We start from the raw sequence: 24,898 nt of genomic DNA on the forward strand, positions 1-24,898 counted from the left end.
ACTTCCCCCAGCTGCTCTCTATAATAGTATTCTATTTTACAGCTGTCACAGAAATTGTCACTACCTATCTGAAACTATCTTTTTTTTAACGTTTATTCATTGGCTGTCTCCCTCCAACAGAATAAAATCCCTATAAGACAAAGGACATGGTCTTATTTATTTAGATTATAAATACACACACATTTTTTAGAACAGTGATTTTCAAAGGCCCAGTGTTTAATTAATACTTGAATAAATGAATGAACAGAAGTCAGAAAATAATGCTGTAGCTTTGGGAAGCTAGAAGGGAAGACGACTTGCAGGTAACTACTTCTGTGTTTGCCAAGATATAGCTTCCAATATGAAATAATAAACTGGTATTCCAGATCTTAGATCAGTTGTTTGTGAGATTAAGAAGAAATAATCTCTTGCCATTGCTGAGTCATGGTAATGGTAACTTAAGAGGTTTTTGAACCCCTTAAGGTAAAGATGAGACTAAGATACAGATATTCTCTCTGAGGCACAGCCTAAAACAGTGAGACTATTTTTGTTTTTATTTTTTTGCCGTATTTAGTGTTTCGGTCCATAGTTCTTCAACCAAAAAATAGTAATAATTAATTATATACCAATGATGTTCAGTTATGAAAAATAAATACTGCAATCATCTTTTAAAAGCCATTTTCATTTGTTCTTTCTTCCTTTGTTTATTTGCTTTTTAATACTTTTTTTAAAAAAATCAGATTCACAGGAGGTTGCAAAAAATGTTCAGGGAGGTCTTACATACTTTTTATCCAGTTTCCCTCAATGGTACTATTTTTGAACCGTGAGCACTGAAACAGAAAATGGGATCTAATCTTCCTAAATACCTACCAGAACGAGAACAAATCTCATGCCATTTTTCTTCATTCGCTCAATCACGAGGCTAAGATTTTGAAAGCTGGGGCTGAGGGTGAAGTCCAGCTTCCGGTCCATGTAATCTATGTCTACATGCTGGATGTCCTGTGGGAGGGAGCAAGCCAGATGCTTGGGATCCTGCAGCAGGAGCCCCTCAGGGCACATGAACCACTCAGCCAGGCTCCAGTCCTGCTGCTAGCTGACCCCAGCCCAGGCCTCCCTGAATTTCTTATCTCAGTACTTCCCTGGACTGACTTTTCAAGTATGCTGATGAAAATTGCTTTCTGATTCCTGCATCCAGCTCACCTGCCCCCATTCCTTCTCTTTCTGCTCCTCCAACAAGAATTCCCCCCATTCCTTCCCTCAATTTATGTCTTTCCACCCTTCAAATCTCAAACTTGGTGAGCCTATCAAACAAAGGGCTGGTTGAATGTTGAAGAGTAGAGAGCCAGACTCGAGGTAAAACTTGTTTGAGGGAGCAGAGCTTTGTGCAAAAGCCAAAGCTTCGAGAAGGATGAACCGACACATTATTAACAGTCATGGTCTCAGGGAGGTAGAGCGATAGATTTTTGAATCTTTTAATTTTCCTATCTTTTCTAATTTGTGTTTAATAAGTATCTAGGATAGTAGTATATAAAAAGAAAAATGAAGCCTGGATGAATGTTCCAAATTATCTTTGATGAGAACATCATAACACTTTATTTTATTCTCAGCTTCCAAAATCTTAGGAGGTGAATTGAGAGCAAAGAGAATGCATGATGAAAAACTGATCATTATAAGAGGAGAAAGAGCAGGCTATTTATGGAATTCTGCCTGTTGACAGCAAATGACTGCACTTTTAGGGGCTCATCTAGGGGATAGGTTTTTACTGTAGGATATGCTTACGTGCATGTGCATGTTTAAGAAAAAGTGAAGGCTTGCTTTTAGCTGCTTTCCTTCATATTGTCACTTTATATCCATCCTCTCCAGGAATAGCCACAGTACAATTTCTTAAAATGGTCATAATCTTGAGATGGTTTTCAAGTTCCCAAAGTCATGCCTTAAAGCCCAGCCATGGCTATTGCAGGATACTCCTGACAAGAGGCAGATAAATATCCCCCAAGCACACCGGAAACTGCTGAAGGATTTATGCAACCATCAATGTTGAACACTTGATTTAAAAGGATAGCATGAAATAAATTTAAAAAGCCATGGTACCTAGCTCCACAGCTACATTTTCTTTATATTGAAGTAGTCATCTGTAATTTCTATGAAGATTTTTCCATCTATAACCAGCCACAAATTCCCACAACTAATTAAACCACAGACTGTGTAAGGGTTTCATACGTAGGGAATCTGAGCTGCTCTCATTGCATCATACAAATTGGAGATTTCAGTATCATTCTGGTATCCATAGCGACTCAGCTGGAATCCCAAGGCCCAGTAGGGAATCATTGCTGGCCGACCAATCAACTAAAATAAAAAAGAAAAATGGATCTAAGTAGACTTCTTTGGGAAGAGAAGATGATTAGCTTATGCTTGAAGCAATTTGAGCTCTTCTTTGGAGTACTGTCTGACCTAAGGGCCCTCACTCAAGAAAGATAAGAAAGGCAAATAAATATGGAATAATCAAGAGATACAGAATGATAGAAAGTCTCCCTATATCCTAGAGCATTCACTCTAGGAAACCTGAGAACTCAGTGATTGTTATTGATTACAGATTCTTAGAAAGGCTATTTAGCAAATAGTTAAGAGAAATATGGGCTATCAAGATGCCTTTATAGCCCCTAAACACTAAATCCTGACTTTCAGAAAAGAGAGCAATAAGGGACACCCAAGAGCCTTAAGGAAAAAAAAGGCCTTTCTCAGTGCTAAACACATGGCAATACCCAACAAATATTGGACGATTTATCAATGGATAGAATAATTTCCAACCTCAGTGTATTGCTGAGTTACAAGCTCAGGGGTTGGCCCCAAAACCACATAAAAGTCCAAAATCCCTCCTGTGGTGCGGTATGTCAGGGCAGGAGTGGGCTGGAATGCCACATCTGTAAAAAAAAAAAAAAAAAAAAAGAAGAAGAAGAAGAGAAAAAAAAGAAGAAGAAGAGAAAAAAAAAGATAGAAGGTGAGGAGCATCCTTGGAACTGTAAATCACCTAGAGAGGGAATCTGCCCTAAAATTTGCTATTTTCACTCTCTTACTTTAATGCCCACCTCCTCTAGAAAGTCCTTTCTCATGCAGTGGACTCAGTGATGGATTTTCAGGTAGCTCAAATATAATCTCAGTCTCAACATCTGATATCATTCTGTGAAAGAGAGCTAAAGTGTCATAGTAAAATAAGGTCATACAAGCGAAGGGACCATGTTTAGTGAAAATTGTACCCCTAATACCTGGCCTAGCACTCTGAGTAAAACTTGAATACATAAATGAATGGTAGGTCAGTTTCTTTATCCCATTTTCATTGCCCTCAACTTCCTTTCATTGATATTCCCGATCCCGGAACAAGGGGTCACAGCTGTTTATGGTGGTACACAGGGAATGGGCCTCTGTCTTACCCATGGCGTTGCTGTTCAGCAGGAGCACTCCATGGGCACTGCCGTCCTCCTCCAGCGCCATGTAGTAGGGGTGGACCCCATAGGAATTCTTCTTGTACTGGGGAGCGTCGTGGGGGGGAGGGGCAGGAAGTTAAAAGACAAAGGTGGAAAAGAGACAGGGATTGAGAAACAAACTCAACAAATTGATAAGCTGTGTCTAGTCTTCTCTGTGACATAAACAGATAAGAAACAAAGAAGCCCGAGGATTGGCCCACTTGTCTAGAAGCAGAATGTGACCATCCAAGTGGAGTGTGGGAAGATGAAACACGAAGTATACGCAGTGTGGGTGGACGGAGGCACACACAGATCCCACACCCTCTGCCCTTACCCCCGGGGGTTCATCTCGGGCAAACATCCCCCACGTGTTCCAATTCAAGTCTCTTCGAAAGGCTGTGTGCTCAGTTTCCCCAAAGCCATAGAGGTACTGGGAGGGGAGGCGCGTGGAGATGGAAAGGAACATGTCGTTGAAGGTGAAGCTGGGGAGCTGGGAGTCCCAACTGCAACACACAAGGGCAGACCTCGGTTCAGAGCTGGGCACAGGCCAGTGAAAACACAGGCTACATGGGGCTGTCAAGTTGATTCAGAAGCCTCCTGAGTGATGGCACATCTGGTTCCACGTTCAAATACTGTGAGATGGCCCAGGTCATAGCAATGGCCATAACTCACTGCCAAGGTTCTGTGTTTCCATTTTTATTTGTTCTTTCTCTTTTGCAAGCCTGAGACCTCCTTTACAAGCCTGAGACCTCCTTTACTGGGTCATGGTCTCCTTGAGGACAAGGACCACGTCTCCCCATCTCTGTATTTCTGTTCCTCTTTGCCTGCCATATGGGCTTGAATAAATGTATAAATAAATGGATAAGGTAGAAGCAGATTTTCCAATAGGAAATATGCAACTCTTAGAATGACTTTTCTGGATTGACCAAAGAACTTCTTACTAAAGAAGGTAACAGACAGAAAGTCAGACATCCAGTCAGAGAGAGCTGCACACGGCTGCACACATGCACACACAGGTGACAGTTTCTACACGGATGGGGAACTTCAGCCCCAGGCAAAATCCAGACCTTAACTCCATTCCACTCAGCAGCAGGATAAGGGATGAGAGATGACAGCTCCTTTTGTGCTTAACATTGTGAAAAGGCTTCGAGTCTAAAGTCTCAGTAGATGCAAAGACTGTAAGAAGACATTGCACTCTCCTCAGAAACGTTTGCCCTTCTCTCCGGACTCTGTTATTACTTCTTAATGAGGGTATGTAGAACTGATTTCTATCATAGGTTATCTGTTGTATTTATTAAATATAGTTTCCTGTTCTATTTAACAAGAGCAACTTGCAAATGTATTTTCCTTTCCCTAAAAGCAAGCATCACTTAATTCGTTTTTTTTTTAAACGTTTGCTTGATTAATTTTTCTCGTTAAGGACTAATAGAAAACAAAATCCTTATTGAAGTAGGGCCAATAGATACACTCTCTGTTTAACATATTTATGTAGAGTCTCTAAGATTAATATTTCACTTGCATTAATGAGAGCCACTGTAATTAGATCTAGAACCACTCTAAGTAATACCAAATAAAAAGTGCTTACATCACAGTGCTGGAGCTTTTTCGTCGAATCTGGATCCCGAAAGGATTGCTCTGAATCTTGACATCATACAGACGGTTTTCAGGGGAACCAACTGGAGAGGGAGGGGTGTTCAGAGGCACTGGGACCTCGTACCTTTTATTAGTGGGGTCATAGATCTGCCAGAAGAGAGAAGGAAACTTTCTCATGGAATCTCACACCTACGATCCCTCGTGTCAGCTCATACAATTCAGTTCCCTTGTTTTCTGGCCAGTCTGAATCATATCAGGAGGCATCAAATATCCTGAAACAAACAGGTGTGAGGCTGGGCCCAATACAGAGCCTGAACTCCCCAAATGCCTCAGTAAGACCTATTCAAAGCCAGCAAAGTCACTACCTCTAAAAAATTTGTGATTTAAGGGTATGGAATCTCATGGATAGAATGTATGTGTGTGTGTCTATGAGTGTGTGGTATGGGAACATGTATGTGTATATAAGTGCTTAAGATTATGCGTCAGCATGTGTGTTTATATTAGAAATTAGAGAATGGAATTTTCATGTGGTCTGTAAGATCTTAGTGGTGGAACTTCCAGATGTTGTGCAGTTTTTCCAACCTTAAGATTGCTCTTTTGTACTTACCACTTGTTCCTACCTACCTCACAGGTTTGACGTGTGAGAAAACTGAGAGAAGTGAGAAGTGTTACTGGAGGCCAGGGAGTATTACCAGGATGAGCAAGCATCCTCTTCCTCATCATATTATTGGTCCACATATTACACTTAAGACAAGTTTTGTCTAAAGCCTTGCTTCTCAAAATTGTGTTTCTCAGAACAAAAGCAGCTTGCACGATGTTTCACAGTGTTAAACAGGATCTTCTGGGAGCTTGTTAGGGCTGCGGACTCTCAGCCTCACCCCAGACCTTCTGGATCTGAATCTTCATTTTCACAAGATCCCCAGGGTGATTCATTAAACACTACAGTGTGAAAAGCAACCTCTAGAGCTGAGTTGTCCAAGGTGGTACCCACCCCAACCTGTTGCCATTAAGCATTTGAAGGTGTTGTATGAACTGAGACTCACTATAAGTGCAAAATACACAGCAAATTTTGAAGATTTAGTATGATTAAGTTGTATTTGGATTACATGGTGAAATGATAATATTTTAGTATACTGGCTAGATAAAATGCTACTAACATTAATTTCACTTGATTTTTTTCAAATACATTTTAAAAAATATGGCTCTTAGAAAACATATGCGGTTCACACTGTATTTCTATTAGAGCACAGCAGTGGGTCTCAAAGTGTGGCCCCTTCACTTACAGCATAGCAGCACCTGGAAACTTGCTAGCAGTACAAATCCTTAGGCTGGAAACTGGGGTCAAGCCCAGCAATCTTTTAACAAAATCTGCAGGTGATTCTGCTGCGTGCTAAAGTTTAAGAACCACAGCTAGAGAAATAACTCTGATGTCAGAAGTGGGTTGTTGCCACTTACATGACTTACCACAAAGCAGACACACTTTTCTCACGGCGAAAGGATGACTCTTTGAGGATGTTCATGACTTAGAGTACTCATCATTATAGGAAATTCACCACCCTGGTGGATCTAAGGTCACATCCCAGCTCTATTCTCTCCTAACTTTCTGACCTTCACCTCTCTGGACCTCATCAGCACCACTAGTAAAATGAAGTATTCAGACTAAAAGATGTTTCAATGTCTTCCATCTGCATGGAGCTATAATTTAAGAACGCCATCCATGGAGGCTCAGAATCTGCAACATGGGATTACCTTGAACTGCAGCATGTTTTCTGTGTGGTAGATCACGCTCAGGCGGAGAAAGCTGATGGCTGCAGAGAGAGTATCAGAGGCAGCGGCGGCCTCCGCTGCTGCTGCAGGTGAGGGTAGCTTGCCCCGTGATGATGGTGGTGGTACAGCAGCTCGTGCTGATTCAGGGGCTGTCAGGTGGGTGAGGTCCATGGTGATGCCCGTAGGCAGGTACTGAATATTACTGCCGGCATAATTAGGGATGGTGTCGTAGAAACAGGTAGGCACGCCAGGAACAGCTGTGGGCTGGAACAAGAGGAGGACTTCTCAGCCAGCCTCTGACATCACACTCTGAGGCTCTAATTACTACAGAAGGTGGTTAATGCGGGCTAAGTCTCTTAGTTGTCATGAGTTGTTATGAGTTGAATTGCGTTCCCCAAAAGAGATGGTAAGTCCTAACCCCTGGTACCTGTAAATAAGGTACCTGGTACCTTATCTGGAAATAGGATCTTTGCAGATGATCAAGTTGAATGAGATCTTCAGGATAGGGCTAATCCAATATGACTGGTGTCCTTCGTAAAAGGGGAAATTTAGACACAGAGACAGACATGCACCCGAGGAGAACACCATGTGAAGATGAAGGCCGAGATCAGGATGATGTTTTTATAAACCAAGAAACACAAAAGATTGCCAGCAAACCACCAGAAACCAGGAGCGGGACACAAAATTGATTTTCCCTCACAGCCCCCAGAAGGCACCAACTCTGTTGACAGCTTGATCTCAGACTTCCAGCTCCCAGAACTCTGAGAAAAATGTCTGTTGTTCTAAGTCCCCCAGTTTGTGGTACTTAGTTATGGCAGCGCTAGCAAATGGATACATCCATTTAAACACACACACACACACACACACACACACACACACACACACGGGCCTCCTCTAATGGGTGAGTGGTGAAGTGGCAGCAGGAGGCCTGTCTGGAGACCGGGTCCTAAAGGCAGGGCTCTGTTCCCTGTGTCCTTACCGCCCCTTACTGTGATCTTGAGGAAATCACTTATTTTCTCTGGCCTTCATTCTCTCTTTCTCAAATGGAGAGAAACAGTCTTACCTTACCTTTCTGCTTGGACTCTCCAATAGATAAAAAAAAAAAAAAAAAAAAAAAAAAATCCCTTAAAATATTCAATGCATTCCCAATGCATTATTGCTATGTTAAAAAAAAAAAAAGTAGGGTTTTTAAATGCTGTGGTTGGAGGAAAGAGAGAGCCAATGAGTTTCTCGTGATTCAGGGTATCTGGATGCAACACTGACCGCCTATCACATGGAATCAACAAAATAATTGATGGGTTAGCATAGCATCACTTGCTTCCGGGAAAATGGTTACCGTTCAACCCATCAATGTTTGGAAAGTGTCTCCTAGGTGCCTGATAGCTTGTGGGACACTTTTTACCACTTCCTGCTCACTGTAGTAACCTGTTCCTGGTCCTTACCTCCCAAAGACAACCCCGCTGCCTGCAACTCTCCTCGGAGACAGTAGGGTCCTCGGGGTAGCAGTTGAACTTCTGCTCGTCACTGACCAAAAATCTCCACTCAATGGAGAAGTTCTGTCCCAGGACCAGTCCCTGGAGACCTGTGATGCTCACTGCCTGAGGAAAGAGAAAGGAGGCCAACGATGACACCTGAGGCGACGTGTAGCTGTCTGCATGATGTCCTTTCCTGATGGTCTGGAAGTCAGGAGCGGGGGAGCTAGCCCTTTGTCCAATGCCACTTTGACGTGAGGTGTTTCTGATATTATTTTTTTCTCCTCTGGGCTTTTGACCTGCCTGTCAGGAAAATGAATCTGGCTTATTCCTGCCCTTTCTCACCTCACGGCGTCACTGTGGAATATTGAACGGAAAGAGCTTTGATCCTGTTAAGGAACACAGAGCACAGGCAGGGCTGGCATTTCCTGGATATGGTGCGCTTATGCTTTTTTTTTTTAAGGTTATGGACGGCAATTTACATGCATCGACCGCAGCATCCAGTTTATCTCTGTGTTTTGCTTTGGTTGCACAAAACAGAGAAATCTTGATTTAATCCAGCGAAGAATTTGCAAACAGTGTCAGTTTTGGTTTAAACAGCCCTCCTCCCAATCCCAGATAGCCAGATGTGACAAGGACTCTTTATCCTGAGGTCTACACAGACGGAACAGCCCTGGCAGCGCAGGTTAACACACCAAGGGTCTGTAAAATCTTATACTTTGGTGCTCTTACATTTTAGTAACAACTGCAGTAATAACAAGAGTGAAACTTTACTAGGCATCTCTATGGCTCAAGCACCATGATAATCACTTTATATGCATCCTCTTTATGAATCCTATAAAACAGTCCTCTGCTGTGAAGAATATGGCTGTCTCCATGTGACAAAACAGAACCCCGAGGTTCAGAGAGGTTTCATGCTTCGCCCAAGGTCTCACAGCTAGAGCACAGTGGAGCGAGGATCAGAACCCCATTCTGCCTGGCCCTAGAAACCCAGCTCTTGTCCTGTGCTGTATGTGCTGTCAAAGTCGAAGGGGGCTGCCCTAAGGAAGAGTGACTTTCCCAGCGCTTGAAATATTAACTAACAATTGGAATCGTCTGTCACAGGTTATCATGTAAAGGAATCATTCCCTAAGGGCAAAACCAGACTACCCCTTATGCTATATTAAACTCTCATTTTCTGTGATGGTATAAAAACAGCTTAGAACACTAAGGAAAAAGAGCAACTGTGTCTCAAACAAAGTCTTTAACTTAAATGAGAGAACGCAGGTGTCAATACTCTCTAGAACTAGGCCACTGTACTGAATCATGTTTCCTCTATATCACCCCTGGAGTCAGCATGCCTACTTTTAAATTTGCCCAGAGAAGAACTGTCTTCTTCCAGGTTCCCAACGCCTCAGAGTCTAACGCAAACAAAGCCCCAGGGCTCATCTCGAGCGCACACACACCTTTCTCCTCCTGCATCCTCCCTGTGATTCCCCAGCAAGCCAGTTGTCTCTGTGACGGCCCAGAGTCGGCAGAGCAAGGGGGAGCTGGCTGTCAGAAGCTCAGGCCAGGGCTGTCGGCAAGGGCACCACGGGAGGGAACAATATCCCACCTTTGTTGAAGGAGTGTAGACGGCGTTTGAAATGGGGGTGGCAGTATCATCAAAGAAGACAGTGAAGTTAGTAGGTTCCTTGTCCATTCCCAAGATGATGATATCTGTAAATGTGAGGTTGTCGGGGTCCATATAATTACTATTTATGATCTTTGCCTGCAGACGGTTCTGGGGGAAAAAATAGTCAGTTTAGAGACCAGGTAAATCACATCGTAATTGTGCCCAAATACCACTCAGTGTCTTTCTGTCTGAGATCCTAAGAGATCCTTTGCCTCTGAGGTTCTAAATGGTGCCAGATGACGGTCCCCAAGGAAATTTTCAAGAGAGACTCAACAGTCTTTTAGTAATGTTTTAGTAATATTATGTGCTTGCTTTGGTTTACTGGTTATTTATTGGTTCTATAACTCAGAAAATATGTTCCTGACATCATGGCATTTTCAGCAGACAAGATGGGTACTCACAAAGCAAATAGAAAGACACATGTACACATAGAGACCTATGCGCACACAAAGGTATAGACACACACATACACACAAAAGAGTGCCCAAATAGCTATTCTTTTAAGGATACTGACGATAGCTGAAATGTGTAGAATGCTTACCGTGTGCCAGGCACTGTGCTAAGTAAGCATTTTACACTCCTAATCTCATTCAATTCTCACAGCAAACCATGAAGTTGAAGCTGTAATGGTCCCCATTCTTCAGATGAGGAAACTGAAGCCCAGATAAGTTAGATAACATATTCAGCAAACCAGAGCTCAAAAGTGACAAAGTTGAGCTTTGACAAAGAAGGTAGAACTGAAAACCGAAGAAAAAAAGGGACACTTTGATGCTTAAAAATATTAGGCATCCCACAGATATATGCCCAGCTGATTTTTTGCAAGAGCACTGCAATGGAGAAAGGACAGCCCTTTCAACAGATGGTGCTGGAGCCATTGGACATCCACAGGCAAAACATGAAATTCAACCTAGACCTCACATCTTAGAGGAAAATTAATTCCTCCCTGGCGATCCAGTGGTTAGGACTTGGTGCTTCCACTGCAGTGGCCCAGGTTCAATCCCTGAATGGGGAACTAAAGATCCTACAAGCTCTGTGACATGGCCAAAAATAAAAATTTTTTTTAAAAAAGTTTAAATAACTCAACATAAAGGCAAATGGTAAGACTATAAAAATTGTAGGAAAAAACTAGGAGAAAATATTGAAGAGCTATAAAGAGTTCTTATACCAGACACCAAAAAGCATGACCCATACACAGAAAAGATGATAAACTAGACCCATCGAAATTAAAAACTTTTGCTCTGGAACGACTGTGCTCACTGGATGAAAAGAGCAGCCCATAGACTGAAAAAAATATTTACAAAGCATATATCCAAGAAGGGACTGGTTTCTAAAATACATAGAGAACCCTCAGAACCGAACAGAAAAATAAGCCAAACAATCCAATTAGAAAATGGGCAAAAGAACTGAATAGACATTCTGCCTAAGAGAATATATACAGTTGGCAAATGAAAAGGTACATGAAAAGACGGTCAACATCATTAAGCACCAGAGAAATACAAATTGAAACCACAGTGAAATATCGCAACAGCTTTATCAGAACGGCTAATTTTTTTTAATGTGACAACATCCAATGCTGGTCATGATGCAGAGAAACTGGGTCACTCTTATATTGTTGATAAAAATGTAAAATGGTACAGCCATTCCGAAAAAGAGTTCGGCAGTTTCTTATAATATTGAACATGCAATTGTATAATACCCAGCAACTGCACTCTTGGGCATTTATCCCAGACAACTGAAAACTTATGTTCACATAAAGACCTGTCTGTGAATGTTCATAGCAGCTTTATTTGTGATAGCTCATGACTGGAAAGAGCCCGGATGCCCTTATTAAGTGACTAGTTAAACAAAAAGTGGACATTTATATCTTGGAAAGCTACTCAGCGATAAAAAGGAACAGACTTTTGATATGCAACAACCTGGATGAATTTTGAAGGAATCATGCTGAGTGGAAAAAGCCAATCCCCAAGGCTGCATGCTGTATGATTACATTTACATAACATTCTTGAAAGGACAAAATTATAGAAATGGAGAACAAATGATTGGTTTCCAGGCGCTAAGGAAGAGGTGGGGGGTGGAGGCAAGTAGACTGGACAACAGGAGGGATCTTTGCGGTGATTGAAATACACTATATCTTGATAGTATTGATGTCAATATTCTTGCTGTAAAATTGTACTATAGTTTTCTAAGATGTTCTGATTAGGGGAAACTGGGTAAAGAGTATAAGGGACTTCTGTATTACTTCTTACAACTGCATAGGGCTCTATAATTATGTCAACCTAAAACGTATCATTTAAAAGCAATATGAAATTAAAAGAAAGGAGAAATAAGGGAGAGAGAGCCCCACACAAGAAAGCTCTCCCCATGCACAATCAGACTTCTAAGAAAACCAACTTAGAATTCTTCCACCTGGCTGCCATTCTTCCTCTTGGTCCCCTTGGGAAGCGGAGATGGAGCAAGTGATGTACTGTGCCTCCCAACCTCTCAAAGCCACCACTTAGTACCTGTGCCCAAGGCCAAGCTTTAGGAGCTGGAAAGGAAGGCCACTACGGAAGAACCTCAAAAAAGCACAGCATACCTCATCACCCCCTACGTACACCCCCCACCCACTTGCACCCCCTTAAATAAGGACACACCTTGGAAGTCCAGACTTATCATATAAAACTCAAAGGCAATGATTTTTTTTTCAGGAAAACGAGTTCTTCACCAAACTCATACTGATTTTCTATAGGCTTATGTTTCCAACACAGGTTAAAAACTTTCATTTTAACTTTAATCCCCTTTCTGGGACCATGGCAGTGAGGCACCACCCCTCGTCCACAAGACCAAGCATCTACAGCAAGCCCAAAACTCAAAAAGCAGTCACAGAAAAGGACGTGCCCTGTGGTTCCTCAAAAGCAGTACTTACCGAGGTGACAGAAAACTCATACAGAGTATAATTCTTTTCAGTTACAGCATCTAAAAGAGAAGGATGGAGGAGGGTCAGTTACTACAGGAAGCAGAGCAGCTGGGCCTACTATTCTTTTACTGGGAATGCCTCTGCCACCTGGTTCTGCTTACCAAGTTCTACCTGTTTGCGCAAATCTCCACAGAGGTTTCCTGGACCCCTTCAACCCCCAGCAACTGCTCCCTCCTCTGAAACCCATGGCACTTATGGTACCATTTTGTTAGCATTTAAAACATTCTGACTTTCACTTGTAGTCATCCACATGCCCTCTATCTTGCAGGACCAGGACTTGCTCAAGGGCAATGCCTGTGTCTTATTCATCTTTATATGCCCTGCACGCAGCACAATAATAAATAGCCAATACTACTAATAAATGCTAATTCTATGTAGGGCAGGAATTTTATACAATGAGACCAGAAGCTTATGTGAGGTACTTATATGGAACTCTTACAGTGGAAATACACACTGCACAAATTAGATTCTTGCCCCTCGATAGCAACCAAGGCAGGTTTTTACAAATCTATTAATAAAATGTGTTGTTTGGCATTAATAATGACACCTGGAGAAAAGAATAAACTAAACTAAATCCAATAATGTCTTTTGCTTTGATAGAGTCTATAACATACAAGTTGCTCATTTGAAGTCTATTTTAATGCATGTGCTTGTCTAACTGTACTTTAAGAATAAATTGATTCTAAGCTACAGAAACAAGCATTGGTGATAATAGGGTTAGTGCTGTACTAGGCAGCCTGTGAAGACTAATTTTCACTGAGAACTGCCTTGATGGCACTGTCAGGAAGTGTACCTTTAGAGACACCATCATCCCAGTACAGCTCTCCCTTTGCTTCTCTCTTATAGTCCAAGGCAATGATCAGTCCCAGGGAATTCTTCCGACTGTGAAAGAGCAATTCTCAGTTTCAGAGAATGAAGAAGAGCTAGGACGATGTTAAACCAGCCCGCTTCATGCCCCAGGGATAGACAATCTCAGAGTCAATCCCAGATACTGAGTAGATATTGACACTGCACACACGGCAGCAGGGTGTGGGGAGACAGCAGAGGTTAGTAGTGAACCAGCATAAGAAGAACCGTAGAGGCGGCAGTCCCTGCTGAAACCTGGGTTTGTGATAATACTAACGGTTAGCAATTACTGGGTGCTTACCAAGCGGCAGGCACTCTTCCAAGTGTCCTATGTACGTTCAATCATTTCTGTATTTCATTTGACCCTCTTAATAACTCTAAAAAGTTGAACTACCATCATCTCCAGTTTACAAATGATGAACAGAAACACAAAGTAAGTTGCCCATGGCAACACATCTGGTACATAGTAGAGCTGAGGCCTGAACCCAAACTTTCTGGCTCTTGACCTTGAACCTATGTTGACTTTCAAATGGTAACACTTCTCTCCTGTTTAACTTGCATTCCCTCATGCATAAGGGAATCTACTTGAGGGCCATTTCTGACCCCAGGAGAATCCTCATGCTTGATTATTTTGACTGTCCTTATAATCTTGTTTGGACAGATGAGTGTGTTTTAATTTTGAGCCAAGGGAGTGAAATATTTTTCATGTTATCAAGAAAAGAATTGACTGTTTTCGAGTCTACCGTACATGCTGGACCACATTCACAAGCAGCACGAAATACATCAGGTTCTTTACAAATGGTATCTTGATAGATGCTGGATTGCGTCGGTGCCATATTTGTGCCCACTCTTTTAAGAACAATGTAGCATTATGTTCATTTGGATAAATTGTGATTGGACAACTGATTTCAATAAAAAGTTTGCTTCACTTAAAAAAAACAACAAAAGTGAAAGATGATGGGAATGTAAGGGAACTGAGGCTACATTTATCCCCTGCTTAATGAAGACTAAGATGCCAATTTGGGGTCGACCTTGAAAGGAAGTGAGGAAGATTACTGATGGAAGATATTTTCCCTTAGTTTATCCACTTTTAGTTCCCATTTTCCTCTCCCATAACACTCTGCCCCTTAGAACACCAGAGAAGAGTGAGGAGCTTACCTGGCCTCCGTGGTTGTGTTTGGCTGCTGCGTGGGAAAGATGTAGCCTCCTCGCAGGTGGAGTCCTATCTCATCGTCCGCCAGCATCATCTCCACGAATTGTTTCCTCCATTCTACAGCTTGTCGCTAACCAACAAAAGGGGGAAAAAAAGATCAGAAAATACACTGTTTGGGCTAGCAGTGACCTTGGAAATTATCTAGTTCAGTTGCCTCATTTCAAAGAAGCGACATACAGAGATCCCCCCACCCCACCCCCACCCCCACCCCCGCAAAGTGAAGTGACTTACCCAAGGCATACAGGTAACAGCAGAGCCAAGACTCCAACCTACCCTATTTCTTTATATTACACCATGCCGTGGGTGACTCCACAACTGGGCCTTAATTCTCTAGGTCATCACAGCCTTAGTGATGTCCCGATAGCTGCCTAGTAGCCAGGTTGATAGAATGAAAATTACCGTACACCTACCCCAGTTATTCAAATTATTTCATTGTACCTCTGGAAAGGCTTTCTTCCCAGGAACGTACCCACAAGCAACTCAGTGTAAAACCTTGTCCTATTATCGTACCCCCAAGCTCCCAAGACTGCTGCCTTAGAATTGCCCTCTGCTAGAGGCAGGCCTCTGAGCCAAGCAGGGGTGCCCCACTCACATTCTCATAGTCGTACCAGATGGCGTCCGGTATGTATGCCTTTGAGCGGTTCATACCCTAGGGAAAGAACAACAGTGAGCAGCACTGGCACAGCCCTTTACAGTTTGCACAGCCCCTCCCCACATGGTAGCATGTGCTCATCTCAGCAATCCTGAGAGAGAGCTGGGATCATCCCATCCTATGAGTAAAATACAGATACTCAGAAAAATTGGGCAGGTTACCCAAAGCAGAGCTGTTCCTAGCAGTGAAGTTTGGTTTGCTTTGAGGCTGCTGAGAGAAGCAGAGAAAGTTCATTCCCTGAGTTACTTGTGTAATCTGACAGCTGGGAGGAGACTGAAGCAGCTAGGACCCCAGGAGAGCCTCGTAGGAGGACTACTTGCTAGGTAGCAGGACCTACCATGAGATGCTGGGGCTGAAACGTCAGCTTCAGGGGCCTTTGACATCAGTCCATGGGCCATCTTTCACGTTTATAAACGGACCAGCATAATCCTCACCCCTCCCCTACTCTTCCCCACTCACCCCTGCCCCAAATCATACTTAGGAAGGGTAGGTATGGTCCTTCACTCTGGGACTCCAGAGTAACAACCTCCCCTTGTCCAACACCCCTCTCTTCCCTTCACGCTCCTCTCCCCACCTCTTCTCTTTCCCCACCCCTACTTTAGGAGCACATCCCCTCTGGTTAAAGGGAAGCACAGACAGATGGTCAGCCCAAACCCACAGGCATTCAAAGCTCCCATCAATACCATGGCCACATGCTTAAGGAAACAAGCTTTAAAGTAATTTTGCAAAATTGAGATTGTTGTGCTTGGCAAACAGTGAGATCAAGAATTACTATTTTTCTAATTTCCAAACTTTCACAATCTCTCTCTCTCTCTCTCTCTCTCTCTCTCTCATTTATACTCATATTTATACTTAAATGCAGCCACGGATACTCAGGACCCAGCTTATTCAGCTATAGAACCAGGAGACCGAGTGTGAGAGTCCACCCCGTTGCTTAGATTATAAACACACTTCATATAAAACAGGCGTGATGAGGAGTCCAGGTCCCCAGAGGAACTGCTCGTGTACCCCCCAGGTAGCTGGGTCCTGGTAGAACCTGGAAAACAGAGAAGGCAGGTGAAGCCCCAATATAGGGCAGCAGCACATTCTATGGCAACAGGGTCCTAACTAACCTGTTGCTACTAAACAAGGTAAGTGAAATTATGATCTGAAAGGGATTTTTTGCAGGTCAGGAAGCTTACTCATGGACGAGGGGCCTTGCTACGGTCTCCCCCAGGGTATGAGCTCGGTAGAAAAGGGTGTAGAGATAAGGCAGCAGGGTGTAGCGGATGTTCAGATAGCGTCTGGAGGAATTCAACAGCATATAGTTGTTCTCACTAAAGGCAGCAGGATCCTGGTCCTAGAAGGAAATGTAAGCAATTACTAAACATTTCCATCACATTTTTAAAGTTCGCTTATGATAAGAAGACTTCTCAGATCAAAGTAGTCATGTTTTCCAGTTTGGAGGATGTCAAGGCATTTCCAGAACTGAAACGATCTCCGTTCTGCTCTTTTCATTTTACAGATGAAAAAATAGTATCAAAGATTACATGACTTTCCCAATGTAAAATTGCAAACAAGCGGCTGGGTTTAAACTTGACACATCTGCCAGTCTATGGCAGCCCCAGGATGATGAAGAAGCCCACAGAATTTGCTACGGAGATAAAAGAGCTGTAGTGGTCCCCCTAGAGCTGCTCCAATTTATGTTATTTATTAAGGTTTCTGATAATACTTCATTTGGCATATAATACAATAAACTTGACTACTACTAAAAAAGAATTTGAAACCCATCGTCTTAAGCCACCAGATGGACTGATGTACACTCCATCTCTCCCTTTCCATACACTTTTAGAAATTTACTATTTTAAAATTTGTCTAGTTTCATCTGTAATGTTTTCACTATCAACATGTGTTTTATTTTCTCTATTCCAAAGATAGTGACATCTCTGTTCTTTGATATACAAGTACAATGTACAATGTGTAAAAAAAATCATAGGATAGTTTTTAGCAGATTTTATCAAAGAGCAAAGAAAGAAGCTTTTAGATAGGAAATCTAATTTTCTTAGGACCCAGAAACAGAAATTTTCCATTAATGACAGGCGGTCATTATGTTCATTTTCATTGTAATTGGAAAGATGTAAAAGATATACATGCCATATTTAGACCTGTCATCCTGTACTGTATTACTAGAACAGAACTTTAGAGAAAATTGTCTGAATTTATTCCTTTTTTCTTTTTTTTTGTACCATAAGAGGCCCATTTCCCCTCTCCACATAGAACTATTCCATGAGGCCAGTCAATGTCCCTAGTGTGGGATTCATGAGAACTCTGAGGCCAAGGCTTCCCTAGTGGTGCAGTGGTTAAGAATCCACCTGCCAACACAGGGGACATGGGTTCGATCCCTGGGCCAGGAAGATCCCACATGCTGCAGAGTAACTAAGCCTGCAAGCCACGACTACTGAGCCCACGTGCTGCGACTACTGAAGCCTGCAAGCTTAGAGCCTGTGCTCTGCAACAAGAGAGGCCCCCCAATGAGAAGCCCATGCACCGCAACGAAAAGTATCCCCCACTCACCACAACTAGAGAAAGCCTGCGCGCAGCAACGAAGACCCAATGCAGCCAAAAATAAAATAAATGAATAAATGATAAAATAAATCTTAAAAAAAACCAAAACAAAACCCTGAGGCCAAACACCAAAGAAAATAACACTCCACAGCCTGCATCACTTTGGTCTCCAACTGAGGAAGTTCAGAGCTGCATCGTCCACTATGGTGGCCACATCGTACATGAGGCTATTCAGCACTTGAGATGTGGTTAGTAAGACTGAGGAACTGAACTTTTCACTTGATTTGATTTAATTCAATTTAAATATAAACCTAAAAACAGAATCAACATAAAATATTTTTTCCATTAAACATTACTTTATTGTTTTGGCAGGATTATATTTTACTCCAACTGCTGAAAGTTTAGCATCCCAACTGATATGTATTGTCAGTATAAAAGGCACATTTAATTTTGAAAACTTAGTAGAAAGAAAAAAATATAAAATAGGTCATTAATATTTTGTATTAAACCCAGGTTAAAATGATAATGTTATGGATATATTGAGTTACATAAAATATATTAAGAATAATTGTTCTTGTTTCTTTTCATTTTTAGAATTTATACTTAAACTTACATATGTGGCTCTCATTATTATTCTATTGGATAGCACCAGTAGAGAGGAAAGGAAAACAGGCCCTGTAACCCAGCAGCCTAAGTGATCTGAATGCGCTAGTCTATATCAAGTGCTTTCAGGCCATCTCTTCAGGAAGTGCACCTGCCCTATCTGCTCCCAGCCACTTGCTTAAAAGTTCAGAAATAGTTCATCTCTCTCTAGATCACCAATGGCTAGGAAAGCCCAGGAATAAAATATCTGACTGTGAATCTTTCCCAGGTTAGAGACATGTCATTGGATAAAGTCAAGAACTTGAGCTAAAATGGCCATCAGTAAGTTACTCTAACGAGCCTATGAAAAGCTAAACCCTTCAATAGGAAACATTTCAATTGCAGATTATGTTATTAAAAGAAAGGACATCCCACCTTACTCGCTCCTGCCATCACCTAAAACATCTCCTTAAGAGGGACTTCTACTAAATGTCCATCAACAGAGGAATGAATAAAGAAGATGTGGTACATATATACAATGGAATATTACTTAGCCATAAAATAGAATAAAATAATGCCATTTGCAGCAACATGGATGGACCTAGAGATTGTCATACTCAGTGAAATAAGTCAGACTGAGAAAAACAAATATCGTATGATATTGCTTATATGTGGAATCTTAAAAAATGGTACAATTAAACTTATTTACAAAACAGAAATAGTGTCATAAATGTAGGAAACAATCTTATGGTTACCAGGTGGGGTGGGGGAGGGAAAAGGATAAACTGGGAGATTGGGATTGACATATATACACTACTATATATAAAATAGATAACTGATAAGGACCTACTGTGTAGCACAGGGAACTCTACATAGTATTCTGTAATGACCTATATGAGAAAACAATCTAAAAAGAGTGGATATATGTATACGTATACTGATTCACTTCGCTGTACAGAAGAAAGTAACCCAACATTGTAAATCAACTATACTTCAGTTAAAAAAAAAAGAATGTTGGGAAAAAGGAAATTCACACTACTAGGTGAAATGTCAATTTTATAGTCTTTCTGGAAAACAATTTAGCAACATCTAATAAAATTTAATATATTTAAGAAAAAAGAGGGACTTTGAACCTACAGCTATATACTTGCCTATCAAAAATATGACTTTATATAGTAGAGAATAAAAGCATGATGAGTCATGAAAAATAGTGGGGGTGATTTCCCAAACCATTCATAGAAAGCTAATGTGTAACAAGGCAAAAAAAACATTCAGATCACTGGCCTGCCCCTCCCTAAATCCTTCCTTCCTGTTCTCCCCTCTGCTGGAGGAGTTTCCCTTGTATTCACTGAAGTAAACCAGGGGAGTCCAGAAGAGATAGCAGCACCACAGACACTTTAACAACACTTCTCACCTTTGCCGGTGAGTTTCCAACAATGAAACCAGTTCTATACATACCGTTCCCCACATACCCTCATCCTGATATCCTGCTTTCAAAGCCTATCACCCAAGATTCATCTATTCTCCTGCATTTAGGGCCACACTGTAGGATTTTCTTCAATCCCTCTTTGAGTACAAGTAGATACAATTCGAGAAGTTTCCATCACTTCTCTTGGGACCTTACCCTGAACCCAGGCCCATTGTGATTCCTTGATAGTGGATAAAATGCTCCCAGCTGCATCCACCTTCTGCAGAGTTCCTCTGTGACATTTTCTGTATAACCACAGATGTTGGCACCTACCTGGAGAATTAGCACACACACAAGCACAGCAGTCAGTGAGAAAGGAGAAAGCACTAACTGTGTACCTATATGATAAGGAAAGAGAGCATCTCTTATTCCCATGCTTCCCTGTTTAAGGAAGCCCCAGGCTTTCAGGGCAAGCCTCCAGCCAAATGGGAAAAAGAAGCAAGTACGCACCACGAATCTACTGACAAAAGGAAGACAGATGGTTGTATTAAGGGCTCTTCCTCATATTCAGCTTCCGCTTTCAAACTTTGGTATTTACAGATGCTTTGCCAATGGGATTTTTCTGTGATACTAATACATTGTACTCAAGGTGTCTCCTTCCTAACTTCAGAGTTTCCGTGGATGGCAATCCAATGATAAAGTTTTACCGTGCTACCTTCAGAAGGCAGCTCACACGACAAATAAAAATTAGTTTTTCCAATACATATCACGGTGAAATATATGCTCCTTGGTTTTCAGACACCCTCAAAGACTGGTAATGAAAACAATGTCAAAGAACAAAGGACAAAAGCTCCTTGGTTGAGAATGAAACTCACCATGGGGATGCCGAATAGATTGAACTCCAGGATACTGGGGATGGACCATCGGAGATCATCCCATCTGGCCACATTGTCCCCCAACCAATGAGCAGCAAATTTGCCAGATCCAGCAAAGGTAGAGCGGGATAAGATGAAGTTTCTTTTATTGTGGAAGATATTCGCCATGGCCCTGAAAAGGAATACACTCAAGTGAGCTGTGAATGTCTAGGACTCACCTATAGCCAGGGCAGTAATGCGCTTTCCAACCAAACTCAGAAAAAAACACCAAAGTATCATGAATCAGGTCAGCAAACTAGCTCAGCATTTTTAAGAGCTTTTTTCCCACATCTGGATAAAGTTTCAGATCTCACGTGACAGTACAAACCTCTACAGTCCAGCCCTCCACAGAACTTCTCTAGGCCCCTCTCTTCTTGATTATGTTTTCTCTATTGGAGAATACAATAGATACTGGATCTTGTTGGATCTGGTTGTGCTCTGCCCTTGGAGTCAAAAATACCCTGGAACCATGTTTTGGGTTCTTGGCCCCATCTTCTATTCTCTAGACAAAATTTTTCCAGTGTCCCTTGGCTCCCTGCCTTGCTACTCACTGATGACCCTGTTCAGCACAACACCAGCTCAGACTGGAACCCTGGAGCCCTTCTTGCCCAAGAAGAGAGCTTGTACACCAGCTGGGCTCCAGGCACCTGGGTTCCTCTGAAGCTTCAGAACTCACTATTAGCAATCCCCAATATTAGAAAATTGTAATTTATGCAAAAATATCAAGTACATTAATTGAAATGAGAATGACAAGTGAAATGTCAAGTGAAAAGACAAGTGAAATGTCAAAGATGACCGATGACACCCTTTATGAAATTAAAAACAACTAAACTAAAAATATTTTCATTGTATTACATACAAAATATTACATGTCAAATAAAACTATATAGAAAGGAAAGCCAAGGGATTAAAAACAGAATTCAGAAAGATAATTGCTTCAGGATTTGAGGATGGGGTGGGATAACATAATAGCTAGATGTAGTCTATTTTCTTAGGTTTTATTCTGCACACTCTTTTAAACGGGTACTTTACTAAAAGACTCTGCTACCCTTCTCCTTCCATACTAAAGAATTCACACCTTCTTTTAGATTCCCAAACAATAATATAACTACAAGATAGTAACACTTGATCCACAATTGCTGCTAGCTCTTTGCAGGCAAGCTCTTCCATCTTTCCTTTTAATACATGGTCTGAGAAAAGGGTACTACCAGGCACCAAGTAATTCTTCACAGACACTAGCACAATCACCAAATGCTTCCCTACTTCATGTTTCTAAGGATTTTATGGAGAGCCTATAAATGCAGAATGACTTATGATGACAAAAGGGAGAAAATTCTGAATTAGAAGGCTGGTCTGTGAAAGAGAAGTGCTCCGTTCTGACAATTTAATGATCAATAAATGGGGCTGCGTTGGAGGAGAAGACTCACTCTTCAACTCCTCCTTATCTCTCCGTTGCTACAGACTGGCAGATACTTTGCCTTTATGACTGCTGGCTAGAGGGTTTACTGCACTCTGCAATCATCAGTCATGAAAGAAACACATTCAGCTTGTAGAGTGAAACTGAAACAGGGATGAAGTTATCTATGGTTACAGTTTACCTAGAGGTGGGCCATATGGTAACACAGATGAGAAAATCATTTTTTCCAGCTCAGAGATAAAATCTAATTCAGAGATCCTGAAATTCTTCTTTTTCATCCCTCAGGTTTGACCTATTTATGATCAGGTTCTGATCTCTGAGAGAATCTGGTCTTCTGCTTTCAGCCTAGGCAGGGCTGAATTTCCTCCTTTGGGTAGATCAGTAACCACTGTCCCCAAACGGGACTTACAGCTAAGTTGGAGCCAAACATTCATCAGATCTAAGACTTAAGTTCTGCTGATGCCCAGATCCCACTGAATGAAAGACTTATCTGTTTTTTAGCCAACTCTGCCTCCTGCCCAAAGGCCAAAGGCCAAGTTATGGTTATTTTCACTGTTCGCTGGAAATTTAGGCCATTCTGCCTGACCCAGGAAAGTTAGAAGGGTACCTACTCCTTTCTCGGTCATAGTTACCTTCTAGCTATTAACCATAGCTAGCAGAATGTACTAATCAGCCCCATCGTGATATTATAACACTTTGCCACACAGAGACACTAGCAATAAAGCAATTTAAACTCTCTTTCCCTCCTCCTGCCCTTTCTTACTTTCCCTTTCTGCCCTGGCCATTTATCCACTCTCCCTCTTATCTTCCATTCTTAGATAGAAGCATCTAAGTGTCCAGATAGATCAGAACAGGAAGGGACCATAGAAAACATTAGTCCAAGTCTCTCATTTGAAAAAATGAGGAAACTGAGTCTTATTCACCTACTTTATTTCCCAGGAAAGGCAGAGTGAGAGAGAAAGAAGCCAGAAAAGACAAGACAGAAAATCAGAAATGTGTATCCTTCTTCCTGAAGCTTTTCTTTCATTGAAATAAAAACATTTACATTTAATATTAGACAAGGATTCTCTCTCACCTGGATGATCCAGCATTAACACAAAGTCATGAGGGGAAAACAGTACTGGAAACCAAAATCGGCACAGTCTCTCCCTATAGAATTAGGTCCCCTGGGGCCCATCCTGCCCTTCTTCTCTTTCTCAGGCCAGGCATTTATTCAACAAGCATGTCTTAAGTTCACACACTGAGGATACAGGGGCAACTCTGCCCTCAAGCAATTGACAGTCCAGCAAGAAAACAAAATGAATACCTAAAAATTATAAGATCTTGGCATGTTAAGCCTATTGCACAATTAACAAAGGCAGCATCAAAAGAGAGGAAATGGTGTTTTCCTTGAACTGTCAGGAAGATTTTTAGAATTAACATCTGAGGTGAGGTTTTACTTTTCTTTTAATTTTTAATTAATTAATTAATCAATCGTTCATTTATGATTGTGTGAGGTTTTAAGGATAAGTGTAAGTCTACAAAATGGACAGGGCAGGGAAGGCCATCCCATGCAGAAAGCACAGCACATGCAAAGACAAAGAAGACAGAACGAACATTCAATTTGGGAAAAATAAGCAGGTATATATTAACAGAACATAAAGAGTGGCAAAGATAAAAGAAAGATTCTCAGAAAGCATTAGGTTATAAAGTACCTTACAGATTTTGCTAAGGTGATTGGATTTTATTGTATAGCAAATACCAAGACACAAATAATTTTACATCAGGGAGTAAAATGAATAGCCCTGTATTCAGAAAGATCACTTTGGCAGTAATATAGACGAGTGCTTTTTAAACTTTAACATACATTCAATACACCTGGCAATCTTGTTAAAATGCAGATTCTGATTTCCAAGGTCTAGGGTGAGGCCCAAGATGCTGCATGTCTAATATGTTTCCAGGTGATGCTAATGTTGCTGGTCCTTGGACCACAGTTTGAGTAGCAAGAATAGAGGGCAGATTAATGGGATATAAAGCTGAAGTCAGGGAAGGGAGAGTAGTCAGGGCAGTAGTGTAGTGTGTTATGTGAGTGGTGATGATGACCCTAACTAAGTGTCGGGGAGAAAGAAAGGAGATGGTTATAAAAATGTTTTAGAATAAAGGGTTCAAAGACCAATTGCATGTGAGGATGTGAGAGAAAGAAAGATCTCAAGGATGACACCAAGTTCCTCCCTTGGGAGTTGGGGTGATGGGGATGGTGTTGCTACCAACCGAGACAGGGAATTTAACAGCTTCAAAAATGATTAGCCAGAGTGTGGTGTCCGGGTGGAAACAGATAACAGAGTAAGGTGAATGGTATTGGAAGTACTTAGAGAAGATCAGAAGGTAGTTTTGGATATCCGGGTCTGAAAATCAGGGAGAGCTCTAAGTTAGAATTATAGATTTAATGAATAAAAAATCA

The 24,898-nt window shown here is 41.6% G+C and overlaps 1 protein-coding gene across 1 annotated transcript in view; it reads right to left on the reverse strand.

Annotated features, from left to right (window-relative positions):
- The window catches only part of LOC130851835 (probable maltase-glucoamylase 2), a 92,023-nt gene that overhangs the window by 36,519 nt on the left and 30,606 nt on the right, over nucleotides 1-24,898 (reverse strand). The window contains exons 15-32 of the mRNA XM_057732546.1: nucleotides 21,003-21,174; nucleotides 20,344-20,460; nucleotides 16,775-16,932; nucleotides 16,545-16,629; nucleotides 15,534-15,590; nucleotides 14,887-15,011; nucleotides 13,676-13,764; nucleotides 12,832-12,881; nucleotides 9,867-10,034; nucleotides 8,243-8,398; nucleotides 6,927-7,064; nucleotides 6,783-6,872; nucleotides 5,026-5,180; nucleotides 3,775-3,943; nucleotides 3,408-3,504; nucleotides 2,788-2,900; nucleotides 2,200-2,325; nucleotides 850-978 (exon numbers count right to left, since the gene is read on the reverse strand). Of these exons, the coding sequence (XP_057588529.1) occupies nucleotides 850-978; nucleotides 2,200-2,325; nucleotides 2,788-2,900; nucleotides 3,408-3,504; nucleotides 3,775-3,943; nucleotides 5,026-5,180; nucleotides 6,783-6,872; nucleotides 6,927-7,064; nucleotides 8,243-8,398; nucleotides 9,867-10,034; nucleotides 12,832-12,881; nucleotides 13,676-13,764; nucleotides 14,887-15,011; nucleotides 15,534-15,590; nucleotides 16,545-16,629; nucleotides 16,775-16,932; nucleotides 20,344-20,460; nucleotides 21,003-21,174 (2,194 nt within the window). The remainder of the gene's footprint in view (nucleotides 1-849; nucleotides 979-2,199; nucleotides 2,326-2,787; nucleotides 2,901-3,407; nucleotides 3,505-3,774; nucleotides 3,944-5,025; nucleotides 5,181-6,782; nucleotides 6,873-6,926; nucleotides 7,065-8,242; nucleotides 8,399-9,866; nucleotides 10,035-12,831; nucleotides 12,882-13,675; nucleotides 13,765-14,886; nucleotides 15,012-15,533; nucleotides 15,591-16,544; nucleotides 16,630-16,774; nucleotides 16,933-20,343; nucleotides 20,461-21,002; nucleotides 21,175-24,898) is intronic.

The sequence above is a fragment of the Hippopotamus amphibius genome, chromosome 4 (assembly GCF_030028045.1).
Source record: "Hippopotamus amphibius kiboko isolate mHipAmp2 chromosome 4, mHipAmp2.hap2, whole genome shotgun sequence".
Classification (NCBI taxonomy): domain Eukaryota; kingdom Metazoa; phylum Chordata; class Mammalia; order Artiodactyla; family Hippopotamidae; genus Hippopotamus; species Hippopotamus amphibius.